The following is a 19,943-nucleotide window of genomic DNA, read 5'->3' as shown; positions in this document are numbered from 1 at the left end:
CAAATTATAAGTTTTTGTAATTTTAGCCTTTGGGGTGTCTGTGTATGTGTGTGCTGGTTTGAATACAAGTTTTGCCTGGAATCTGTCCAAATGTTCCTTGTTCTAGGTTGTTCTATTCAGTGAAATGTACTGATTATGAATGAACAGCTCAAATGCAGTGAGTACAACTGTGTCTATGGACCAGCTTGGCAGAAGAGCAAGTGTCTGTCTGTCTTAGAAACTGCATTGCTACTTTCCACCTTGAAGGTTGTTTCTCTGAGTTGATGCGCATTGTCTCAGTAGTTTGTCTAGCTGCTGTCAGTCACACTCCTTTGCATTAAATGAACATAAAACTGTTGTAAGAGGAAGTCCAACACTGTATGTGTATAGCATACGTCTCACCTCTTTGTTGCTTTCAAATGTTGGCTCTATGTTGTCCATGGATTTGTCAACAATGTGCAAAATTCCATTGGAAGCAATAATATCACCCTGTAAAAGTTTTCCTTTCCTCTTTCCCCCCTGGATTCTAATTCTTAGTTGATTATCCTGAAAGAAGACAGACAGTGAGTAGTGAGCTCTTTATCGTGGAATGACAACAGGTGGAGTATGCATGTTGAATAATATCTAACAGCTGCTGCCATCGCCAACATCTGGGCCATTTAAATCTGGGGAGGCTAAAGGTTGCTTCCAATGCCTATCAAGGAAATGGAAAACAATCCTTTGAATTTGGATTGAAACTATGTTATTTTGTTTCAGAACAGCAAAGTTTGGCAGAGAAGCAGGTATGGGGGAGTGAGCTGTTAGCAGCATACCTGAGAGAACTCTGATGACTCTTACTAATAAAAATCTGGGAGGAAATGATTTAAAATGTGATTGCAGTGAATGGGTCAACTCCCATAATCTTAAGGGACTACAAACCATTTCCTTATATTATATGTATATTTAAAACAACAAAATGTTGCTGATTGTGCACTGTTCTGAAGCCTGCAGGAAGCTAGCAGGCCTCAGACAGCAATAATATTTTCCTGTTACAAATGGAATGCATGCTCATTAAAGAAATACAATAGATCTCGTTTCTTAGATGTCACTGATTTACTAGAAAACATGAGAAGTACTTTATTTTAGCCCTTACACAGGCTCAAGCCATTAACAGATATTTAGTGGACCAAGAACAATAGCTCTTAAAAAATCTAATAAAATCTGTTATAACAGCTGTAGAGAATACATTTTTGAAACCATGGCATCAGACTGCCCTAATGTTTGCTAACATCAAATAGACAGGCTTGTGTTGAACTTTATCCCACGTTTTTCATGATAAATTGCCACGTGAATTTTATTTATGTTGAAGACTTCTATTTCCTGCATTGTTCAAAGGATGCCCAGGCTGATACTCAGTGGAAGGTGGGATCTACAATGCAGTCAGTGCTTGCTCTGTGCAAGCTGAACACGGCGTTTCCAGCATAAGATCTGGGCTTTTACCTCCCCACACCACCTCATGGTTTTTGTGCTCTTTTAATGCCCCTTTTAGCTCTGATGGCTAAAATGTCCCCTCTAGCTCTGTTGGCTATTTCAGCAGATTTAAGATGACTTAAGATGAGCTGTATTACTCTACATTTTAGAGCTGTAGTTACTCAGCAATGATGCAATTCTAAAAGTAACTTTTGTTTTCACTGATTTTGTTGCCAGTGAGGTTTTAAGTTTCTGCAGCCTGATGGCTCACAGAGGAAAGATGATTTATACTGATGTTTTGAATTAAACGTCAATTAGATGTTTTGAATTAAAACAGTGAAGTAGTATCCTTGCTGGAAGGCCACTTACCTTTTCTCCCCTTGATATCTCTCCTGACTTGCCAGTCAAAGTATATATTACATTAGTATTATTCAAGCTACTGGTATCCAATTGACCAGCAATTATATGGAGTTTCACAAAGTACTGTGCTTTCAGTTTATTGCTCAGAAGGTCCTTTATCTAGAAGAAGAGAAGATAAGAGATGTATTTCAATACAGGATTCATCTTAAATAAATAAAAAAATCATAGTGTTTTTTTCCTCCAACTGTTAAATTCTGAAATGAAATGTTTTCTTCCGAAGTGAGGTGATAGTCTGAACAAAGTAAAGTCTGAACTTGGTTTCAGTTCAGATTCCATTCCTATGTACCTGCATGTGTGGTAAGCAGTGCCTCAAAGAGTTGTCCTGACCTTTGGTGGAACGTCCTGTATGTTAAGCCCTTTAAAATGAGGCGACTTTTTTTTAAAAAAAAAAAAAAAAAAAAAACAAGCAGAAAAACAAACTACAAACAAAAAAAACCATCACCAAACCACCCCACCAGCAAAAGCACTTTTAAAAAAAATCGCTCTTATACAAAGGGTTACTTTTAGGTCTTCCTGTTGAAAATTCAGCTCTTGATTCAAGTGAAAAACCCTCAAACATCTATGTGGTACAATCCAAAATTTACTTAAAACACGACTACATTCTACTCTGATTCACCAAACTATTTTGCTTGTATTTCAAATAGTAAAAAGACAGTCTCTGGTCTCTAGACTTGAATGGTATGCCAGAAGTATACTACAGCAAAAAGTTCTGAATCTGTTGAATCAAAGTGCTTTCAATGCAGATTAGATTTCTGAGCGAGATAAATCTCTCTCATTCAAAACCCTTGTTGTTGTTTACTTACATTGATACCTTTGAGTCCCCTGTTTGTTGGTACAAGCACGGTAAATGGTCCCAGGTTACTCAATGGCCATTCATAGACATTTTCTTATAAGGAGAGGAGAAAAAAAGATAATTGAGTATTTAAAAGCTCATTAAAGGAAGGAACTCTATATTCTGTGTGAGGTATGAAAGGACAGAACAAGCAACTATAGTATCTGTGATTATGAAATGTTAATTTAAGATTCTAGAAGATGAACTGTTGAAAGACAGTGGAATGTTAATCCAGGTGCTGCTGCGTATTAAACCCAGGATGAGGCAAAATACTCAGAATGCTTTTAGTACCCTGGATTCCATAACATGCAAGTCAGGGTGATGGCCACGAAAACAGCACTGCTTTAGAGCTGTGCTTTTGCAGGGAAATGTCTTCCTGATTTAAATCAATTCGGGCTTCATGGGATAAGGGATATGTGGTTGACAACCTGCTGGTAATGCAAATATCAGCAAAGACATAGCTGGAAATAAAAGCTGATGCACTGCAAGTCAATTAGTTTGCTTGCTACCCAGATGGTATTTCCATTTCCAAGACAGACAGAGAAGACTACTGAGTCTGTAGCTGAAGCCATTAAATATTTCTAATAATCAGTTCTTTTCTCAGAGTTTTGAAATTAGAAATGGGGAAAAAAAAGCATCTTTATAGTCATGATGGGTATGTTGTACCACAGGATATATCTTAAAATTAATACACTGTCTGGACTATTCTGCTTTATATTCTTAGTTTTTGAAAGACATTAATGTGGAGTGAATATACTGTAAAATAACCTATGCAGTTAATGTGTCTTTATAGTTGCCGGCTGGTGAATCATATGGCACATTTAAGTCCAAAATTTAACCAAATAACATAACATTTGGATTGTTGTTGACAAATGGTGGCACTCAGCATGCCAAGCACTTTTCAGACACAGAAGGAGAAACACAGAGAAATTTCAACTTAGCTCTCACTGCTGAGGCAATGGATATCTGTTTTCAGTGCTAAATATAAAGGCAATTGCCATTTTTTTTCCTTGGCCAGCTATGTAGGATTCTTACTCTATTCTCGTTGGTAATTGAGGGCCTTTTTTTCTTAGTTGCTGGGCTCAGTGAGAAGAACTAAGCAAATTATATTAAACAGGAGGGATTTCTTCATATTTGTAAATCTAATTCCAAAATCCATCTTGATTCTAGCAGTGTTTGTTCCTGGCTCAAATTTTTGTCACTGCAAAGATAAAGATCTGGTGGTAAAGATAGTTCTGTTCTCTTCACAGGGTGGCTGCAGTAACTGCTAAAGGCTGGACTCATTTCTTTGGATGCCTCTTTGCTATTGTGCCACAATTGTAAACAGATATGAACATCTTTGAGGAGGGTGAGTCATCTAGCTAGCTAAAAGAATCCTTTATTTTTTTTTTCCTATACTTTTTTACCATTTTATTTGAGAGTTCACAAATAATTTGTCTTTAATTTCCCAAGAAAAGCTCTGTGTACAAATGCACGTTTTCTAAAATCTTTGTCCTGCCATCAGAAATTCCTTCTGCTGCCACCATCCTTCCTGCTTAGTGCTTTCTGGGATATTTCCTTATGTTGCTCTCCTGTTGCATTTCCAAACCTCATAAATACCAAGGATTTGCAGCTCATCTGATTATAGGATTGCATTTGTCCTGAATAATAAAATTCAGCTACAAAGGAAGTATTTGGATCTGCCTTGGAAATGGATTTTACATTATGATCTAATTTAAGTAGTTAACACCTTTCCCCCCATTTCTTGAATTTCATCATTTTTATCTGATATGTTATCACTGCTTTGTACAATTAGATGATATGCAGGACAATGACAGCTTTGGGTGTTATGGCATGATGGATATAACTTTATTATTAGATAGTGTGGGATAATATGAGTTTTAAATTTAAAATTAAATACCAAAATGTGCTAAAGCGTGGCTGAAGAATTTGCTTCTCTATGCCTTACTATGTTATTAAAATACTTTCCTAAAACAAGGGTAACAAAACAGATTAAATTTATGTTAGAAAATGCCAATGCACTGAGTTTGAAACACTCCTTTGAGGGGGATTATGGTTTAGCAGGATTTTTGTCGAATACAAGCAAAATTTCTGATGGAGAAATGGCTGCTCTGCAGCTGGCAGTCCTATCCTGCAGCTCTGCAGGACATCTCAGGTGCTTTGGTGGTGGACATCTCATCCATGAACCATAATGGGCTCCACCTCTCTCTGCAGACAATTTAGAAACCTGGAGACCCCTGTCCCCCAGCTGCGGCCAAGGTGCTCTAGGGTGGATCAGAAGGGAGGTCCTGAGATAGTGATGGTTTCTTCCCCTCTCCTCTCTACTCTTTCCTGGTGAAAGCAATGCCACTGTTGATGGCTGGGGACTGGAAAAGAGGGACCCAGGTGGTAACTGTGATGTTTTGGTGGATTCCTGTGCTTTGTTCTCTATCAAATATCAGTTATCCAAAGCAATGGGGCTAGGGATAGAGAGGATTTTATCCTATGGGGCAAAACCCACTGGTCATACCAAATCATGTGTGAGGGATCATGGGAGCATATTTAGCACTTCTGCTTGGAAATTTTTGGAGATTGCTTAACATGGTGACCAAAGGCAGCTCTAAGTGGCCAGAGGGAGCCTGTGGTGGTCAGTGTGCACTGTGTCATGCCATTGGTGGCACGATCCTGCTGCCAGGGATGTGGTGAGGAAGACAGGGCAGGAGGTGACCGTGTGCTCACTTACCCATGAGTGACAAGGCAGATGTCAGCTTGCCTTGCCACCGTCCTCCCACTTCGGTGTTCAGGTCTTGGAGGCGCTCCATGATGCTTCCGTAGCACACAAACCCGTTCCCCACAAAGCCCCTCTGGCACGTACACCTGTGAAGGGATCGTCACTTTAGCTGCGTGTTGATGCACTGTGGGGTCAGTAAGGCTCTGGCTAAGCATGCTCCAGGTCTTATTAACTACTTCTCTGAAGGCTTATTCAGGGACAATAATGTATTTTAGTTTTGCATCTTTCCTTCAGCATGCTGTAAGGTAACAGTTGCTAGTGGGATGGTGTATGCATTTTGTCATTTAATGGGTAATGATATTAATTGCTAGCTGTAAATTTCCCTTGCTCATGTAGCCACTTCTGTGACTTACATCAAACCTTGACTCAGCAGTGTGATGAATGTGAAACTGCATTACTTTGCAGTAAGAGTGCCCTTAAATCCCAGCTATTTAAAGAATTATAGCTGTGTGAGCAGTGGCTCAGTGTGTTATACATGCAGGTGTGTAGGGAAGCGTGGTGGCCACTTGCCTGACATGATGTCCTTCTGTCAGCTGGGCACTGGTGTGTTGGTGGTGTCTGTCTTGCAGGGCCTTTTTGACAGGGGGCTCTGGCTACGTGATGCCCTTGGCCATGGTGCAGTGTGTGGCCTCCCATCCCTTTGGGGTTCCTGAATGTGATGGTTGCTGAAGCCCAGCAAGCCACGGAGCCTGCCTGCCCATGGGCAAGGAGAGGCTGTGGTGGAATGGTGTGAGGTGTCACCCCCACAGCAGTGGGGAGGTGATGTAAAGCTTTAAGCCTCCAGTCGCTCCTGGTGGCTTGGCAGGAGTAATGGTGGTTACATATAAAGGGGGTGGTGGCAGCTCATAGAAAAGATGTGGCAGGGGTGTCAGTCCTTTCAATAAAGCAAAGTGATTGAATGTGTTACAATGACTTTTAAGCAACACAACCGTTTTGGGCAATGACACTGGTATTTTAACATTATCTTTCTTCTGAAGCTGCAGAAGCATGAAATCTCATGCTTCTTCTGATGTATAAGTTGTGCTGCTGCTGTGTCTGTACTGGCAAGAGCATGTCATCTGTGACACCCTGGCTGTCCCATGGGGATGCCAGCCTGTGAGCGGTGTCAGTGATGCGTGGTAGACCCAGCCCTATGTACTTCCAGGGCAGCCTTGGGTTGTGTTGCCCAGATGAGTGATGGGCAAAACCTTGAGAAGAACTCAACAGCCTTGCAGCCTGGAGGTGGGCTGTGTTTAGGGTGATGTGTTGCAGCCAAGGGAAAATCTAAAGGAAATTTATGGAAAAGCAACCCTGAGTGTCAACCTGTCATTTTCCATCTCATAAGGGAGGAAACACATGAAAATTGGACTTAAAAGCCATGAAAAGCTCAGTGTTCAAGAGAGGTGGGGAAGAAATTGTTGGTCGTTGACAGGGTTGACGCGTGCTTGTATTAGGTGCTGATGGGTACAAGTGGTTGTGATTTTCAACAAGCAACTGACCTTGCATGTGCCTCGACCTTGTGTCAGCCTGGTTATGGACAAGGAGAGGTGATCAGTACTTTCTGAAAATCTGGGCTCTTGAAGCCTGCCTCAGAGTGAGCAGCTACCAACACCTGCAGTTTTTGCCAGTCAGCAATTTCTGTTGCACCCTTCAGAAATGCTGCACCTAGGGGATGAGCTGGAAGTGTCAGCTCTGTGATTTACTCATCTCCAGGGCTAAAATTAAAGCGGGCACTTGTCAACATGTAGCATGCACAGAAAGAAATTCTAACTATATTTAGGAGGCTAAACAACTATATTTGGCTAAACAACTGTGTTGCCAAACGTTGGCTTTTAATAATGCTTTCCCTAATCAAGTCTCCAGCATGTTCAGTATTTATGTAAGCCCTATCCATAATGACACATCCATGTAGACTTTTTAATTATTATTATTTTTAGTATCAAACTATATATATTTTTAGGTATCAAACATTATTCCACACAACTGAAAAATCTCCTTTATATAACTAATGACCTAACCATTTCCATGTGCTGGCTGTTACGTACACAGATTTGCCAATCACAGAAGTATCAACCTGATGCCAAGTTAACTCCTGTTTGCTATGTTAGTTCTCATGTCTGCATGGAAATAGTCTTTACCATAGCTATTTTCTTGATGATAGCAATCTTATTCTAAAATCTCCACAGTCCCTGCAAACTGATGAGGTTGCATATGTACTCAGGGGGATATAAGCTAGGATTTTGGCCAGGAGGCTCAAGCTTTTATTCTTTCTGGTCATGGGTAAAAATAGCAGCCTAGAAGCATTGTAACTTGTTAGAATGCAACTTGGATGGTGAGCCACCTTCTTTTTAAGGGGATCTTTTGGGTAGAGGGTAAGACTGCAGCCCTGATGAAGGGTTTGGGGCTGGGAGGTAGAAGCAATTCCTCCTTGGGGGCTGACCCCTTTCTTCTGTGGTGGTGGAGACTGATGGGGTAAATATCACTATACTGATGTACGTAGCCCCCTTCACTTCTGAGTGGAGAAGGAAAACCTGAGGCCTTAACGAAGCTGAGGAGCGGTTTAATAGAAAAAAAAAGAAACCACCCTTGAAATACTGAACAAATTAGATCAAGGTTTCAAAATAAATCTCTCTTTTTCAGCAAACAACCATAAAAGAAGAGAGAGGTTAAACACTAAATTTTTGGCTATCACTTCCAGGGGTACAATGAACTGCAGAAATACCTACCTAGTTTGAAATTAATTTTCTGAGGAAAATACTGCTTATAAGAGAGTATGAGCCCAGTAACATGGTTTGGATTTGCCTTCAAAGGAAAGCATTTAGCAAGTACAGAGTAGCACTTATCTCAGGGGCTTGAGGCCTTCAACCTTGACTACCATCTCACCCTCTTCAGTGCAGTCATTTACTCTGTGTGGTTGGGATTAGGAAGGACCAGCTAGGTAGCTGTCTCCATTGATTTTGTCTTAGTTTGCCTGGAGGGTCTGGTTTACAACTCATACTGTGTATGGCCGGACAGGTTTTGCTTTGAATGCGTTGTGTACTACAAGGGCTGGGTGTCTCTGAAGAGGAACAGATTTATAAAAAAGTCTTGCTGGACGATTTAAACTGAGTTGTTTGTTCTCATGATACGATGCATGGACAGCATAGGAAAAAGACTGGGGAGCTGCCACAACTTGAGTTTACCTAAGAAGAGGAGCAGAATTATATCTTTCTGGAAAAGGGAAGCTCAGCTTTCCATCTCCATTTATTTTAATCTATTTTAAAAAGGGGGGTTTTCTTTATGAAGCTACTAATTTCTACGCTGAAGACAGAGTCAGAGTAAAAATTATAGTGGAATTTGAAAAGAAAATAAAGGGAGATCAGCTGAGGGAAAGCTTGTTCAGCTTGGAAACCAGAGAAGTTACAGTCTAACATTCAATGTAATTCTGCACCAGCTGAAGCTTCATAGTTTCTGGGCAAGGCTGTACCTAATTACTTGCTGAAGCAGCGCTATGGAAAGTCTCAGCACTCATTCAGAAAAGATCTATTTAGGAGCAGAAACAGAGATGATCTTGATTTTCCAAGAGGTTGCTTTGTTATGTTCATAAACTTTAAACATTTGTATTTTCTACATGTTTATGTAAGTACAAATAATTTGATTCTGGAGAAATCAGAAGCAACAATATGTGGGAAGTCATTTAAAAACTAAAATAAATGGAAGGGAATAAACTTGGGTTTGTGGACTCACTACAGCTCTTTGTTTTAGAAGTTTGAAAACCAACCAAGCAAAAAACTGCAAAAGCATATCCACAGAACCCCCCCTCCCTAACCCCAAATACATTTAAAATCTGGGCTGCAGCCAAAATACTTTTACATGTATCAGAAACAATTTAATGTGTTCACATTTGCTAATTATTTTCTTTGCAAATTTCCTATTTTGTAAATGGATTCACCTTAACTGGAAATTATTCAGTACAGTTTCTCTTTTTGCCAAGTAGATAGGAGTGGGATTCAAATCATATTAAAACTTTCTTCTGTTTTATTTTTGCTGTTAAAGGTCATTAAATAAATGACATGCAAGGCATTTGTTTGCTTTTTTTCAGTAACAAGTCATACATTTTTACTGTCATAAATTTTAAAATTAAAAAACAAAACAAAAAAACAGCTGTTGAAAATTAAGTTGCAACAGTGAAAAAGTGATGCTGTAGGAAGGAAAGGTGCTGATTTGTGTGCTGTGGAATTTGTTTTTAATCTTTCAACTCATGAAAATTAGCATTTTAGTCTTAATTTCACATAGAAATACTCTCCGATCTTTAAAGTTTTACACCTGGCTCTGCTGGTGTGCTGCAGCAGCCAAGTGTACTTTTGAGTACTACAATATGCTGCGGAAATGAGCCAGGGGATATTCTAGAGAAATTTGTCGGAAATGCACGATAGCTTACACAAAAGGCAATGTTAATTCTTAACTATAAGAAAAAGCTCAATAATGATGCAAGCACTGACAATAAGAATGCTTTCCCATGTGAACACTTGCTGTCTGTAAATCTATAAAAATAAATAATTTGTTCCCCAACTTACAACTGATGGCCTAATTTGTCTTTCAAATTGTAATTCTCAGCTCCCGAAATCTAGCACTTCTGGGACACCTCTGTAGACTCAGTACTAGCTGTCACTGGCCTATAAAAACATGTAATTCCAGTTCCTTGTTTTAATACAGCGTTGCTAAGTCCAGTGTTAAAGCCAACTTTCCTCCTAACATCTGCTTAGCAAATTTCTGTACAGGAAAACAAATTCTGACAGAAGTTGCGCAGCTTCCCACATGCTTTGAGGAATCTGCGGAGGCGGGTGTTGCTTTCACAGCATGGGGAACAGATGCCCTGGTTGTATCTGCATTAGTATACTAAAAAGGGCCAGAGCTCCAGTGCTGTCCTGGGATAATTAATGCTGATTAATTTTTAGCATGCTGCCTGGCATGGTTCTGGCGCACACGTTTTCCCAGGCAATGCCCAAGCACAGCTGAAGGGATAGCATGTGCCAGGGACCTCTGCCAAGAGGCAGTTACTCTTCTTTGGAGGAGGAAGAGTATTTAGCTGTGAGCCAGACCATGCTGCTTGCCCTCAGGAACAGAAAAAAGGTTTTGGTCCTTATTTACTAATGTAGAAATGACCTCTGAGAGCTAATAAAAATAAAACTTAATAGGCATTAGTGATTGGACTGATGAAATTAAGCATGTCCTAACTGGTTCACCCTAACCCCATTAAATCCCATAATTTGTGCTTGATAATGAAACTATTAATGATAACTTCAGGAGGTTTTCATCCACTGGATTTATTTTAAAAGCATGCTTACTACAGGAGGAGGGAGAAACTGGGTGAAAGCTTTAAAAAGCAAAAAGACTTACGTGATCTGTCCTGGTGCAACCATTGAACATTTAGCTTTTTTGTGACAGGTGTTGTTTGTTTCACAAATGTCTATCATGCTGCATCCTTTCCCAGGTACAAAGTTTGTATAATGCTCCTTGCATTCACAGTGGGACTACATCAGAAGGATGGAAGAGGAGAGAGAAAAATCAGACATGCACAAACTAGGTTTCAGCATACTTTCTGCTACTAGGATTTAAAAAAATTGAAAACTTTCAAAGCCTTAGTTAATCACCTGGTGAGTTTAGTTGCAAGTATAAAGCTTATCCCTATTTATCTAACTCCCTTTGAGGCTTTACCCACTCCAGAAAACTACTGACACTCAGTTAAAGCCCTTTAGAATCAATTCTGTGACCAGAAAACATTTAAAATCAGCGTGGATAGGTTAAAGCCTCTGCTCCCACAGTCCTCTGACTTTTGAGTCCTCTCAAAAGAAGTGCCAAAGCACATTATTTACTGGTGAGGCGTATCAGCAGTACACACCAGCCCGCGTTTGCCAGCCACGTGCAGCTTGCTGAAAAACCCCCAAATGGAGAAACTTATATGACCATGAGCTTCAGGACAACCCTGGGTAACTTTTCTGCTCCTCAGGGTGTCCAGGCAAGACAGGCATGGTCTACAGATGTTTTGCTTTCTCAGTGTCAGGAGTACAACAGAGAAGTTTGAGCCAGTTCCCGATAGCATGAATGCTATGCAGTCTTTACATGGTGCCATTCATCAGTAGTTCTGAAAGACCCAAATTATGCTAACTTTAGGTGTTTAGCTGCAGTATCCGTGTGAGGACCTTACTGGTCCTTGCAGTCACAGAAATTTAACTCTGAGAAGCTCCATTTCGGTGCCTCCATTTAGAGGAAACAAATTTGAGCCAAAACATTCCACAGAAAAAGACCACACTAATGTCATTCCCATCTTCAGAGGGAAACACACTAGCATGTGTAGATAGAGAAAGAAATGGGGTCCCTCCTGGCCACCTGCAAGGCTTATGCCAAAGCCAGGAGTAGATCTTGGCTTCCCTGAGGCCTGTGCCTGTACCCTCATGGCTTCTTTCTGGAGACAATGCAATTTCTTTCCGTGGGCAGCTGACAAAGGAAACATCTGAAGCACAAGTTCAACACTAACCTTTCCTGGGCCATCATATATGCAAATGGTAGACTGTGCAGGGCAGTTCCCGTATATTGCTTGGCACGGGTCTATGGGTAAGCAGACTTGACCATCCCCTTTGTATCCTTCTTGACAGGCACATTTGTGGTGATTTGGTCCAAGGTAAATGCAGTTGGCATTAGGATCACAGACCTTTTTGGAGCATGGGTTGATAGCTTGAAGAAAAAAAAAAAAAAGTAAAGGAATTATTGTCCACCACTCTAAAACTGAAGACAAGGATTTGCTCAAGCATCTCTATGTCAAACAAAGCCCGGGCAGACTAAACTTCTCATAACAGCCAAGTCTGAAGTATCGTGGCGACATAAAGACAGGAGGGAGGAATGTGTTTATACTAACGTACTAACATAGCAACTGTTTGCTTTTGTACAGAAATGATCTCTTAACTTGGCAAATTGTGTTATAAACAGATTAAAAGATATAATGTGCTCATTAAAATATTACAACTATTTTCCTGTTCTGTGGTGGATTTTAACTACAGTACGTCAGGTATGTGATATGAAGTCAGTAAAGGCTTTAAGTGTGTGCTAGATCAGTTGGAAACTATTTCTCAATACAATAGGTCTGCTGTTTTCTTTCCGGTAATTAAACAATATAATGTCAACCATTCAGCTGTATGGAAAACTGGCCAGCAAGTTCTTTAGTTGTGTCTTCCACACTGTTGTAGGTTCAGGACTGGACTGGAAGCTCACTGTTTATTTCCAGGAGCTGTTTTTTCTTTTTTCCAAGTCAATGGCATTGTTTGTCCTTGTTCATATTCCAGCAGTGCTTGGAGAGCTTCTTTAGACACCTTTGTGTCCAGTTTAGGACACAGTCAAGCACATCTTGCAGCTGGAAGGGTGGTACTTGCCGTCATCCCCTCTCCTCCTTGTCCCTTTTGTACCCCTCAGCTGGGACTGAGAGAGTTGGCAATGCTCAGCTTCACTCTCTCAAGCCTTCTCTTTTGTTCTGGTGCAAAATCACACGTGCACACATTTCTGTGCTCAAACTGACCATGAACAATGCCACCTCCCAGATGAGTTGGGGCAATCACTGCTATCCTCTGTTACATAGTTCTGCTGGAGCTGCTTGTCCTCAAGAGGTAAGGCTGCTAGCATCCTTCTCTGCTGGTTGCTTGTCTGTGTTGCCTACTAGTAGAACCTTGCATTCCCTGAGAAGTCACTTTCTGATGTCCTGCTCTTGGATGGTGGTCAAGTCTACTCAGAGAGGACTACCACACAGGACCAAGAGATGCCAGAGTTAGGACCAAGAGATCCCAAGAGGTGACTCAGTATCCATGTGAAAGAACTTCATGGTGAGGGTGACAGCACTGGAACAGGCTGCCCAGGGAGGTTGTGGAGTCTCCTACTCTAGGGATCTTCAAGGCCTGTCTGGACACCTACCTGGGCAACCTGCTCTCAGGAACCTGCTTTGGCAGGGAGGTTGGACCCAATGATCTCTTGAGGTCCCTTCCAACCCCTACAATTCTGTGATTCTGTGATCCATGCTATGCCTTTTAAGGGGGCTTACTAGGTTTATTCTGGTTGTATGGACTGAAGTTTATGAGCAGTTGGACTGATGTGCATCTGGAGCACATTTTAGTGCTTTGCTTCATCTGGAAGGAATCTAGCTTGTGCACCTGAGACTGCTTTGATATGTGAACCCAAGAACAGTTACGTCAAGATGATGGTGAGATTTGCTTCAGAAGTGTTTAATATCTGAACTGTAATAATGATGTTGTTCCCAAAGAACCCAGTTACATTAAAATTACTCACGTTCACAATGTGTACCGTCCCCGTGGTAGTTGGGCAGACATGTGCATTGCAATCTTCTGCCATCCTCATCTGAGATGGTGCATCTTGAGTTTGCAGGGCACCGCAAGGCCTCGCATTCAGCTATTGCTGAGGGCAGAGGGTGACAGATTAAGCTGTCTGCATACTCCTGTTCCAGGAGACATTTCAGCTTTCAGTATACCAACTGAAACTCCACCTGGCCTGGGGACCATCCATTCCATCAATCCCCATCTTTATTCTGGGGATTGAAGGAGTGACAATGGTTATGGAAGTTCACGGGCAGGGTTTGAGGTTCAGTGTATGTCTAATTGCTTAAGTAAATAACCTGAGACTAATTTTACATTTGTCCTCACCAATTCTAACTGTATCAGAGCCATTGAATATAACTTATATAGAAAACAGCCTACTTACGCTGATCACAGCTGAGTCCTTGGTATCCAGACAAGCAAGTGCATCTTCCATCCCCTGTAATTCCACTGTTGCACACTCCATGAACACAGTTGCAAACTATATGGAGAGATGAATTGGCTTTAATGAATAAGGATGGTGTTTGGAAAGGTATCATTAGTGGTTACCCATAGCAAATAGTGTCCTGGCCAACAGCTGTTAAATATTACAAAGCACAATTTTCAAACCAAGCTTTGATCAGACTTCATTAATTACAGGTTTCCATTAATGAGAAGATCAAAACTCGTAGCTGCATATATCAGCAAATAACAGATACTGATTTTTGCAGTCTGATATAATAGCCTGGGGGCCTGAAAATCTTCAGGATATGTTAAATATAAGGCTTACCAGTTGCTATTATTTTAAAGCTTTAAAAATTTAACATATGATCTTGAGTCAAAATTGAATATAACATGTAACAAATACTTTTTATAACTGTTAACAAATCAATAATAAATTGTACATTTTTGCTTTAATTCTGTTTGCCTCTCTCTCAAAAATCTCCAGAAGAGATGACTTTTGTAACTTTTTTCCCCCCTTAACAGAATTAATTTTGTTTAAAGGATAATGAGTCACTGTGTTGGTTTAGGTCTGAAGCAGACTTTGGCCCTGTTTGTTCCTATATTCTGTTATTTCAGGTTATAAACCTTGTAAAAGTACACACACAAGGCTCTGTATTCAGAGTCCAGTCAACTATGATACCCCTCTATAAGTGGTTTTTGAAGCCTTATGTATTCTTAAAAAGCCTTAGTTATAACTGTTTCAATTATGGTAATAGTACTTTTTAAAAACACCCTGTACAGTTCCTCTTGAACAAGCCTCTAAGATGTACAAAGTTGTATTGGTGACTTCCTGTTTAAGCTGCAGTGATGGTAGTTTACCCCCTTCCCTTTACAAACATATGCCATATTCACGCAAATCGCCTATCTTAATTAATTTCTAATACTTTACCTGTGTTAGTAGTCCTACTATAAAAAGGAGAAACATCTACGGTATTGTGGAAAAGCAGTTAGTCACAAATGCATGGTAATTGTAGGTACTTAGAAAACTTGGATAAGCTCAAATATCTGCAAGCTGAAGTGTAAAATGATCCTTAAATTAAAATGTAGTTGAATCCTTCAGCAGCTGCTTGGAAAATAATTACATTTGCAATACTGAATTCATTCAAGTACCCTAATTTTATGAAAACGTCTCGGTTGCCTTTCTGTGTATCAACACTGGCATCCAGTGGACGGCTGGTGGAAAAAGAACCTTTAAATCAGCCGTGGTGTAGGATTAGTATAGAAAGGCCATCACAGATTATTTAAAGTGAGGCTGTTCATGACTCTTTTTTAGGAGTAACTTGATGCAGTTCTTGAGGGAACAAAAGTGTTTTATTTAGAGATAAACAACTATTACTGCTTAAGAAAGCAGGCGATTTTGTGAACTTGTATAATGCTCATTAGGGTTGAGGAAGGTAAGTAAAATAGTAGAAATCATTAAGAAACAGGCAAAATAGGAAAATATACAAATGTATACACTTGTGACCTATTTTAATTTTAAATAGTGCAAATAGCTCAGATCCTTCCCTCAATGTCCCACTACTCCTAATAGAAGTATGGCCACTGTGATCAAAGAAACACCCCACAACTAAACAAAAACTACCCTTTTTCACAGTTTTCACTGAATTATGGAGCTCCATGGCACACAACATTGTGGAGACCAAGAGCAGAACTAGATTTAGAAACAAGGTATATAATTCCTGGAGGATGGTCCAACAGGAGCCATTAATTTCAATACCACATGAGTATTTCATGCCCTATACAGATGTTCTAATTAGCAGATGAATTTAAAAGTCATACCAAAACACTGTATACCACTATAAATTGTGCATTGATATGTTCCTGTCCAATATTTTGTAAGCACCGTTTAGATCAAGTAAATGCAAATCCATCATTTAGGATGAAAACTGGGTGACAGGATAACAGGGTGGCATACTGCAGGAACACAAAAATAATTCTAATCCCAAATTTATTTGACTGTTGGCTAAAAAAAAAAGATATTTAAGATAAGATTAAAATATTTTTGTAGTGCTACACTGACAGTGTTCTCTGCATGACTTTGAGTTGAATGGAGGACTTGTTAGTGTTAGGTCAGAGGTTGGACTTGATGATCTTGAGGTCTCTTCCAACCTAGACAATTCTGTGATTCTGTGAATCCAGTCCCTCTATGAACGAGAAATTGAGTAGCTGCCTATTTTCTTTCCCTGTTGTATTTCTTGAAGCAGAGAGCAGCTCCTGGTGGGAAACTAAATACCCTACCCATTTCACCGTGATATCTTAGTGTCTGAATACAGCTTGCACTTACCTGCTTTTCCCCGTTTCAGTACAGAAGGCTTAAACTTACCTGATGTGCATTGAGGACCAAATAAATTCTCCTCAGCACATTTTTCACAGGCTGTCCCACCAAATCCTTTCTGTGAATTACAGAATGGAAATAAAAACTTTAATCTCTCATCTGTATACAGATAGACAGATAAACAGTTAGTAGCCTGGAAGCAACATCTTTAGCTTCCAAAAAAACCCCAAAGCACACCACCACCAAGAACAAAACAAAACAAAAAGTCAGTCAGCAAATCAGAAATGACCACTGAGATTTAGAAAATGGTTCTTTTGAATATTTTTTTCTCTGCTTTTCTTTTCTTTTTTTTTTTTTTTTTTAACTTTACACTTGAAATCATATCACATTTTGAATATCAAGTTAACAATAGAGAATGATAATCAAGCCTAAGGCCCAAATCATTTCTGTAATTGTTAGGTTGTATTTCTTGACTATTTCTTATCCTGTCAACTTTTCACACGTCGCCAAAGGATATGATTTTGATGTAATGGAAAGATTAACTAGTAGAGGAGGAGGTAAAAAAACATTTGAGTGTTTTTTTTTTTTTTTTTTTAAATCTTTTTACTAAATTTATTAAGCAGTGCACATTGCACTCTCAGAGAAACATATTGAGAGTATAGTCCCAAATATAATTATTTCTAATTAGGGCAAGTAGTCATAAGTAGCAGCACACATTAAAAGATAGATCTCAATCCACATATTTCAAGAAAACAGAATGGAAGAACCCTTTAATAATTTCACCTGGATATGCCTAAGTCTATAGAAATAATACTATGAATTTTAGTGCAAACCAAACAAAACATGAACTCCAAGCAGGGCACCTCTGCTATTTTTGAAATACTCTCATGTACACAATGTAGCATGTACTATTTTATGTACTAATATTTATTATTATTTCTTAGTGGCATTTATATACTGAAGTTATATTTTTTCCTTTACGAGAAAGGCTGTACCTGACAAATGCATGTTCCATCCCCTTTTATGCCCTCGGAGCAGCGTCCTCTCCCATTGCATGGTGATGCAGCTCCTCCTGGACATGCTGGAAATGATGATGTATAAGTGATCAGTCACCTTGCTCTGACCCTTCTGTCCCACTTGAATGTTTGGGTGAGGACCTTGGAGGCTGTGGGGCTTTGGGCCAGGCAGGGTGATCAGGTGATGGCTGCTGTTTTGCATCTGCCCAAATCTCCTCACTTGGCTTCACCAGAGACCATCACCACTCTCTAGTACGGAAAGTTTCAGCTAGTTCTCTAATCAAGGGATTACACAAGAATAAAGTGCAGCACTGATTTAGTCCCTTCTGATTCACCTCTATCGTCCTCTAAACTGTTAGATTGCTTAACAGAAGTGACGTTTGCATGACCACTTCTTTGGTACGTTAATACAACTGACTGATTGAGAACTTGCTGTCAGGATCATATTTGATGGTAAGCTAAGGTTTAAATAAGCCTTGCTGCAACATGTGTCCTGTCCTCCCCTTCCCTCTTCTTCCCCGCCCCCCCCCCCCCCGTTGCATTTGATATATCTGGAAAGTTCCTCATACCTCCTGTAAGACTGTGATGTTTGATTCAAACCCCCCTAGAAATTAAAATATGAGTATCTCATGACCCACTTCTCTCCTATGGGCTGTGGTCACTACTGACATTTGGGTGCCAAAGATGTGGTATGTTCAGATCCTCTGATGCTAAAACTGTGATTATAGGTGGTGGTACACTAGGGGAGACAACGTCTGACCACAAACCCCAGCCAGATGGAGGGGATTAGAAACAATGATTGCATTTCCAAATCAAAGTAGTTTAATTTATGGCTAAGATTTTTCAATATCCATGTTTTTAATAAGAGATTACCTATAGAAAACACATATCAGAGTAGTTTTTAGTCAGATTGTTCTGTCAGGTTTTTCCTTCCATTGGGAATATCCTTATTTTTAAGTCACGCAGCCTCTCTGTGGAAATGATTTATTAACTCCCTTGCATAAGCCCTTCCATCCTGTCAGCCTAGCTGGAGTTGCCATTAGGCACCATAATCCTCATGCAGGTGGTATCTAAATGCAGGAAACTCCTATTGCCCTTGTAGGTGCTCTGCTGTACATTACTGGTGGATTTATTGCTTATAGAGTCTTGGTTGGTTCCATGTGTGCTGGAGTGGACAGCACTGGATTTATGCTCCCACTGGGGAACGTAATCCTTATTTAGAGTGGTTACGTGACTCGGAAGTTCACATGAAAATGAATTTGATTAGTGTGGAGTGATGAGCAAATAAGTGTATGTGCATATGTGTACACCTAATTTTAGTGAAGGCTTTGGCTTTATAACACTGTCAATTTTTCTCTGTTTATTTCTTGATGAGTTTGTGAGGTCTGTTGGATTTGAGTAAGCTCCTCAGGAAAAATCAGTACTTTTTAAGGTAAAAATCTGAATCTGGTTCATCTCATATATGCTGAAACAAAAGTGTTTATTAAGAATTGAGATGAAATAACCAGGAACAAGGTAAAGTGACAAGTACATATACTTTAATCTCTAAAGTAGCTTTTAGTGAATCTTTAGGTATGATGTGACAGGTATATGGATCTTTAGGACTGATGAGGATGCAAACTCTTTAATGTTTGCTATCGAATGAAAACAATTCCAACTGCACTGATGCTTCTATTAAGCGTGCAAAGATGAAGAAAACTCAAAGTTAATGATGTAAATTCCAGGAAAGTACACTTCAAAACTGCTGACAAGACAGTGTTTTGCTGTTGGTATTCATTCCACTTCCCCTTGTCTTCACTACCTTGTCTCCTGTTTTGATACCACCACCAAGGGACAGCTTTATCAGAAGCTTAGCAAATTACTGCATTGTTCGACAAGTTTAGTTAGGCAGATAAAGCACTTCCTCTCCTCTCACTCACGGTGCTGCAGTAGGCAGCAACAGGGCTTTGCTCTGGGACACCAGCATGACACGGGGTGACGCTGGCATAGTCACCTGGCCCAGCCCTGGTGTTTGGGAGAATTTGGTTTCTGTTGAGGATGCTTTTCAAAAAGTAGTAAAAAAGAGATGTTTCTGCTTACCTCTTTACAAATACAGGAGTTTGCAGGGCAAATCTTTATGCCTAGCTCATAAAAGCTTAAATCTATCAGTGTTTTTTTTTTTTTTTTTTTTTTTTTTTTCCTCATAGAGTTTAGTTTTGCTTTCTTAAGTGCTTTCAAATGCATCCTCTTCTTGGATTACGTATCTTCTCCAGCTCCCTGCACTGAAGCACTTGTAAAGACATAGTTTGAACCATATTCTTTGATAGAATTTGGTGTATTATCTTTCCTCTTGACCTTTTGTTTTAAACTTTTTTATTCTTTATTCTTGCAATGCTTTCCCCTCAAT

The 19,943-nt window shown here is 39.9% G+C and overlaps 1 protein-coding gene across 1 annotated transcript in view; it reads right to left on the bottom strand.

Annotated features, from left to right (window-relative positions):
* Positions 1-19,943, bottom strand: part of STAB2 (stabilin 2) — a gene marked incomplete at both ends in the record, with an annotated part of 86,696 nt that overhangs the window by 58,806 nt on the left and 7,947 nt on the right. Inside the window, 10 exons of the mRNA XM_084291293.1 lie at positions 382-525; positions 1,798-1,947; positions 2,652-2,734; positions 5,403-5,536; positions 10,809-10,942; positions 11,947-12,143; positions 13,740-13,865; positions 14,169-14,264; positions 16,590-16,659; positions 17,537-17,622. Coding sequence (XP_084147419.1) covers positions 382-525; positions 1,798-1,947; positions 2,652-2,734; positions 5,403-5,536; positions 10,809-10,942; positions 11,947-12,143; positions 13,740-13,865; positions 14,169-14,264; positions 16,590-16,659; positions 17,537-17,622 — 1,220 coding nt within the window. The remainder of the gene's footprint in view (positions 1-381; positions 526-1,797; positions 1,948-2,651; positions 2,735-5,402; positions 5,537-10,808; positions 10,943-11,946; positions 12,144-13,739; positions 13,866-14,168; positions 14,265-16,589; positions 16,660-17,536; positions 17,623-19,943) is intronic.

This window comes from Netta rufina (assembly GCF_964035555.1).
Source record: "Netta rufina genome assembly, chromosome: 1".
NCBI lineage: Eukaryota > Metazoa > Chordata > Aves > Anseriformes > Anatidae > Netta > Netta rufina.
Note: the sequence above shows the minus strand (reverse complement) of the source record. Positions and strands in the feature narration are given on the sequence as shown.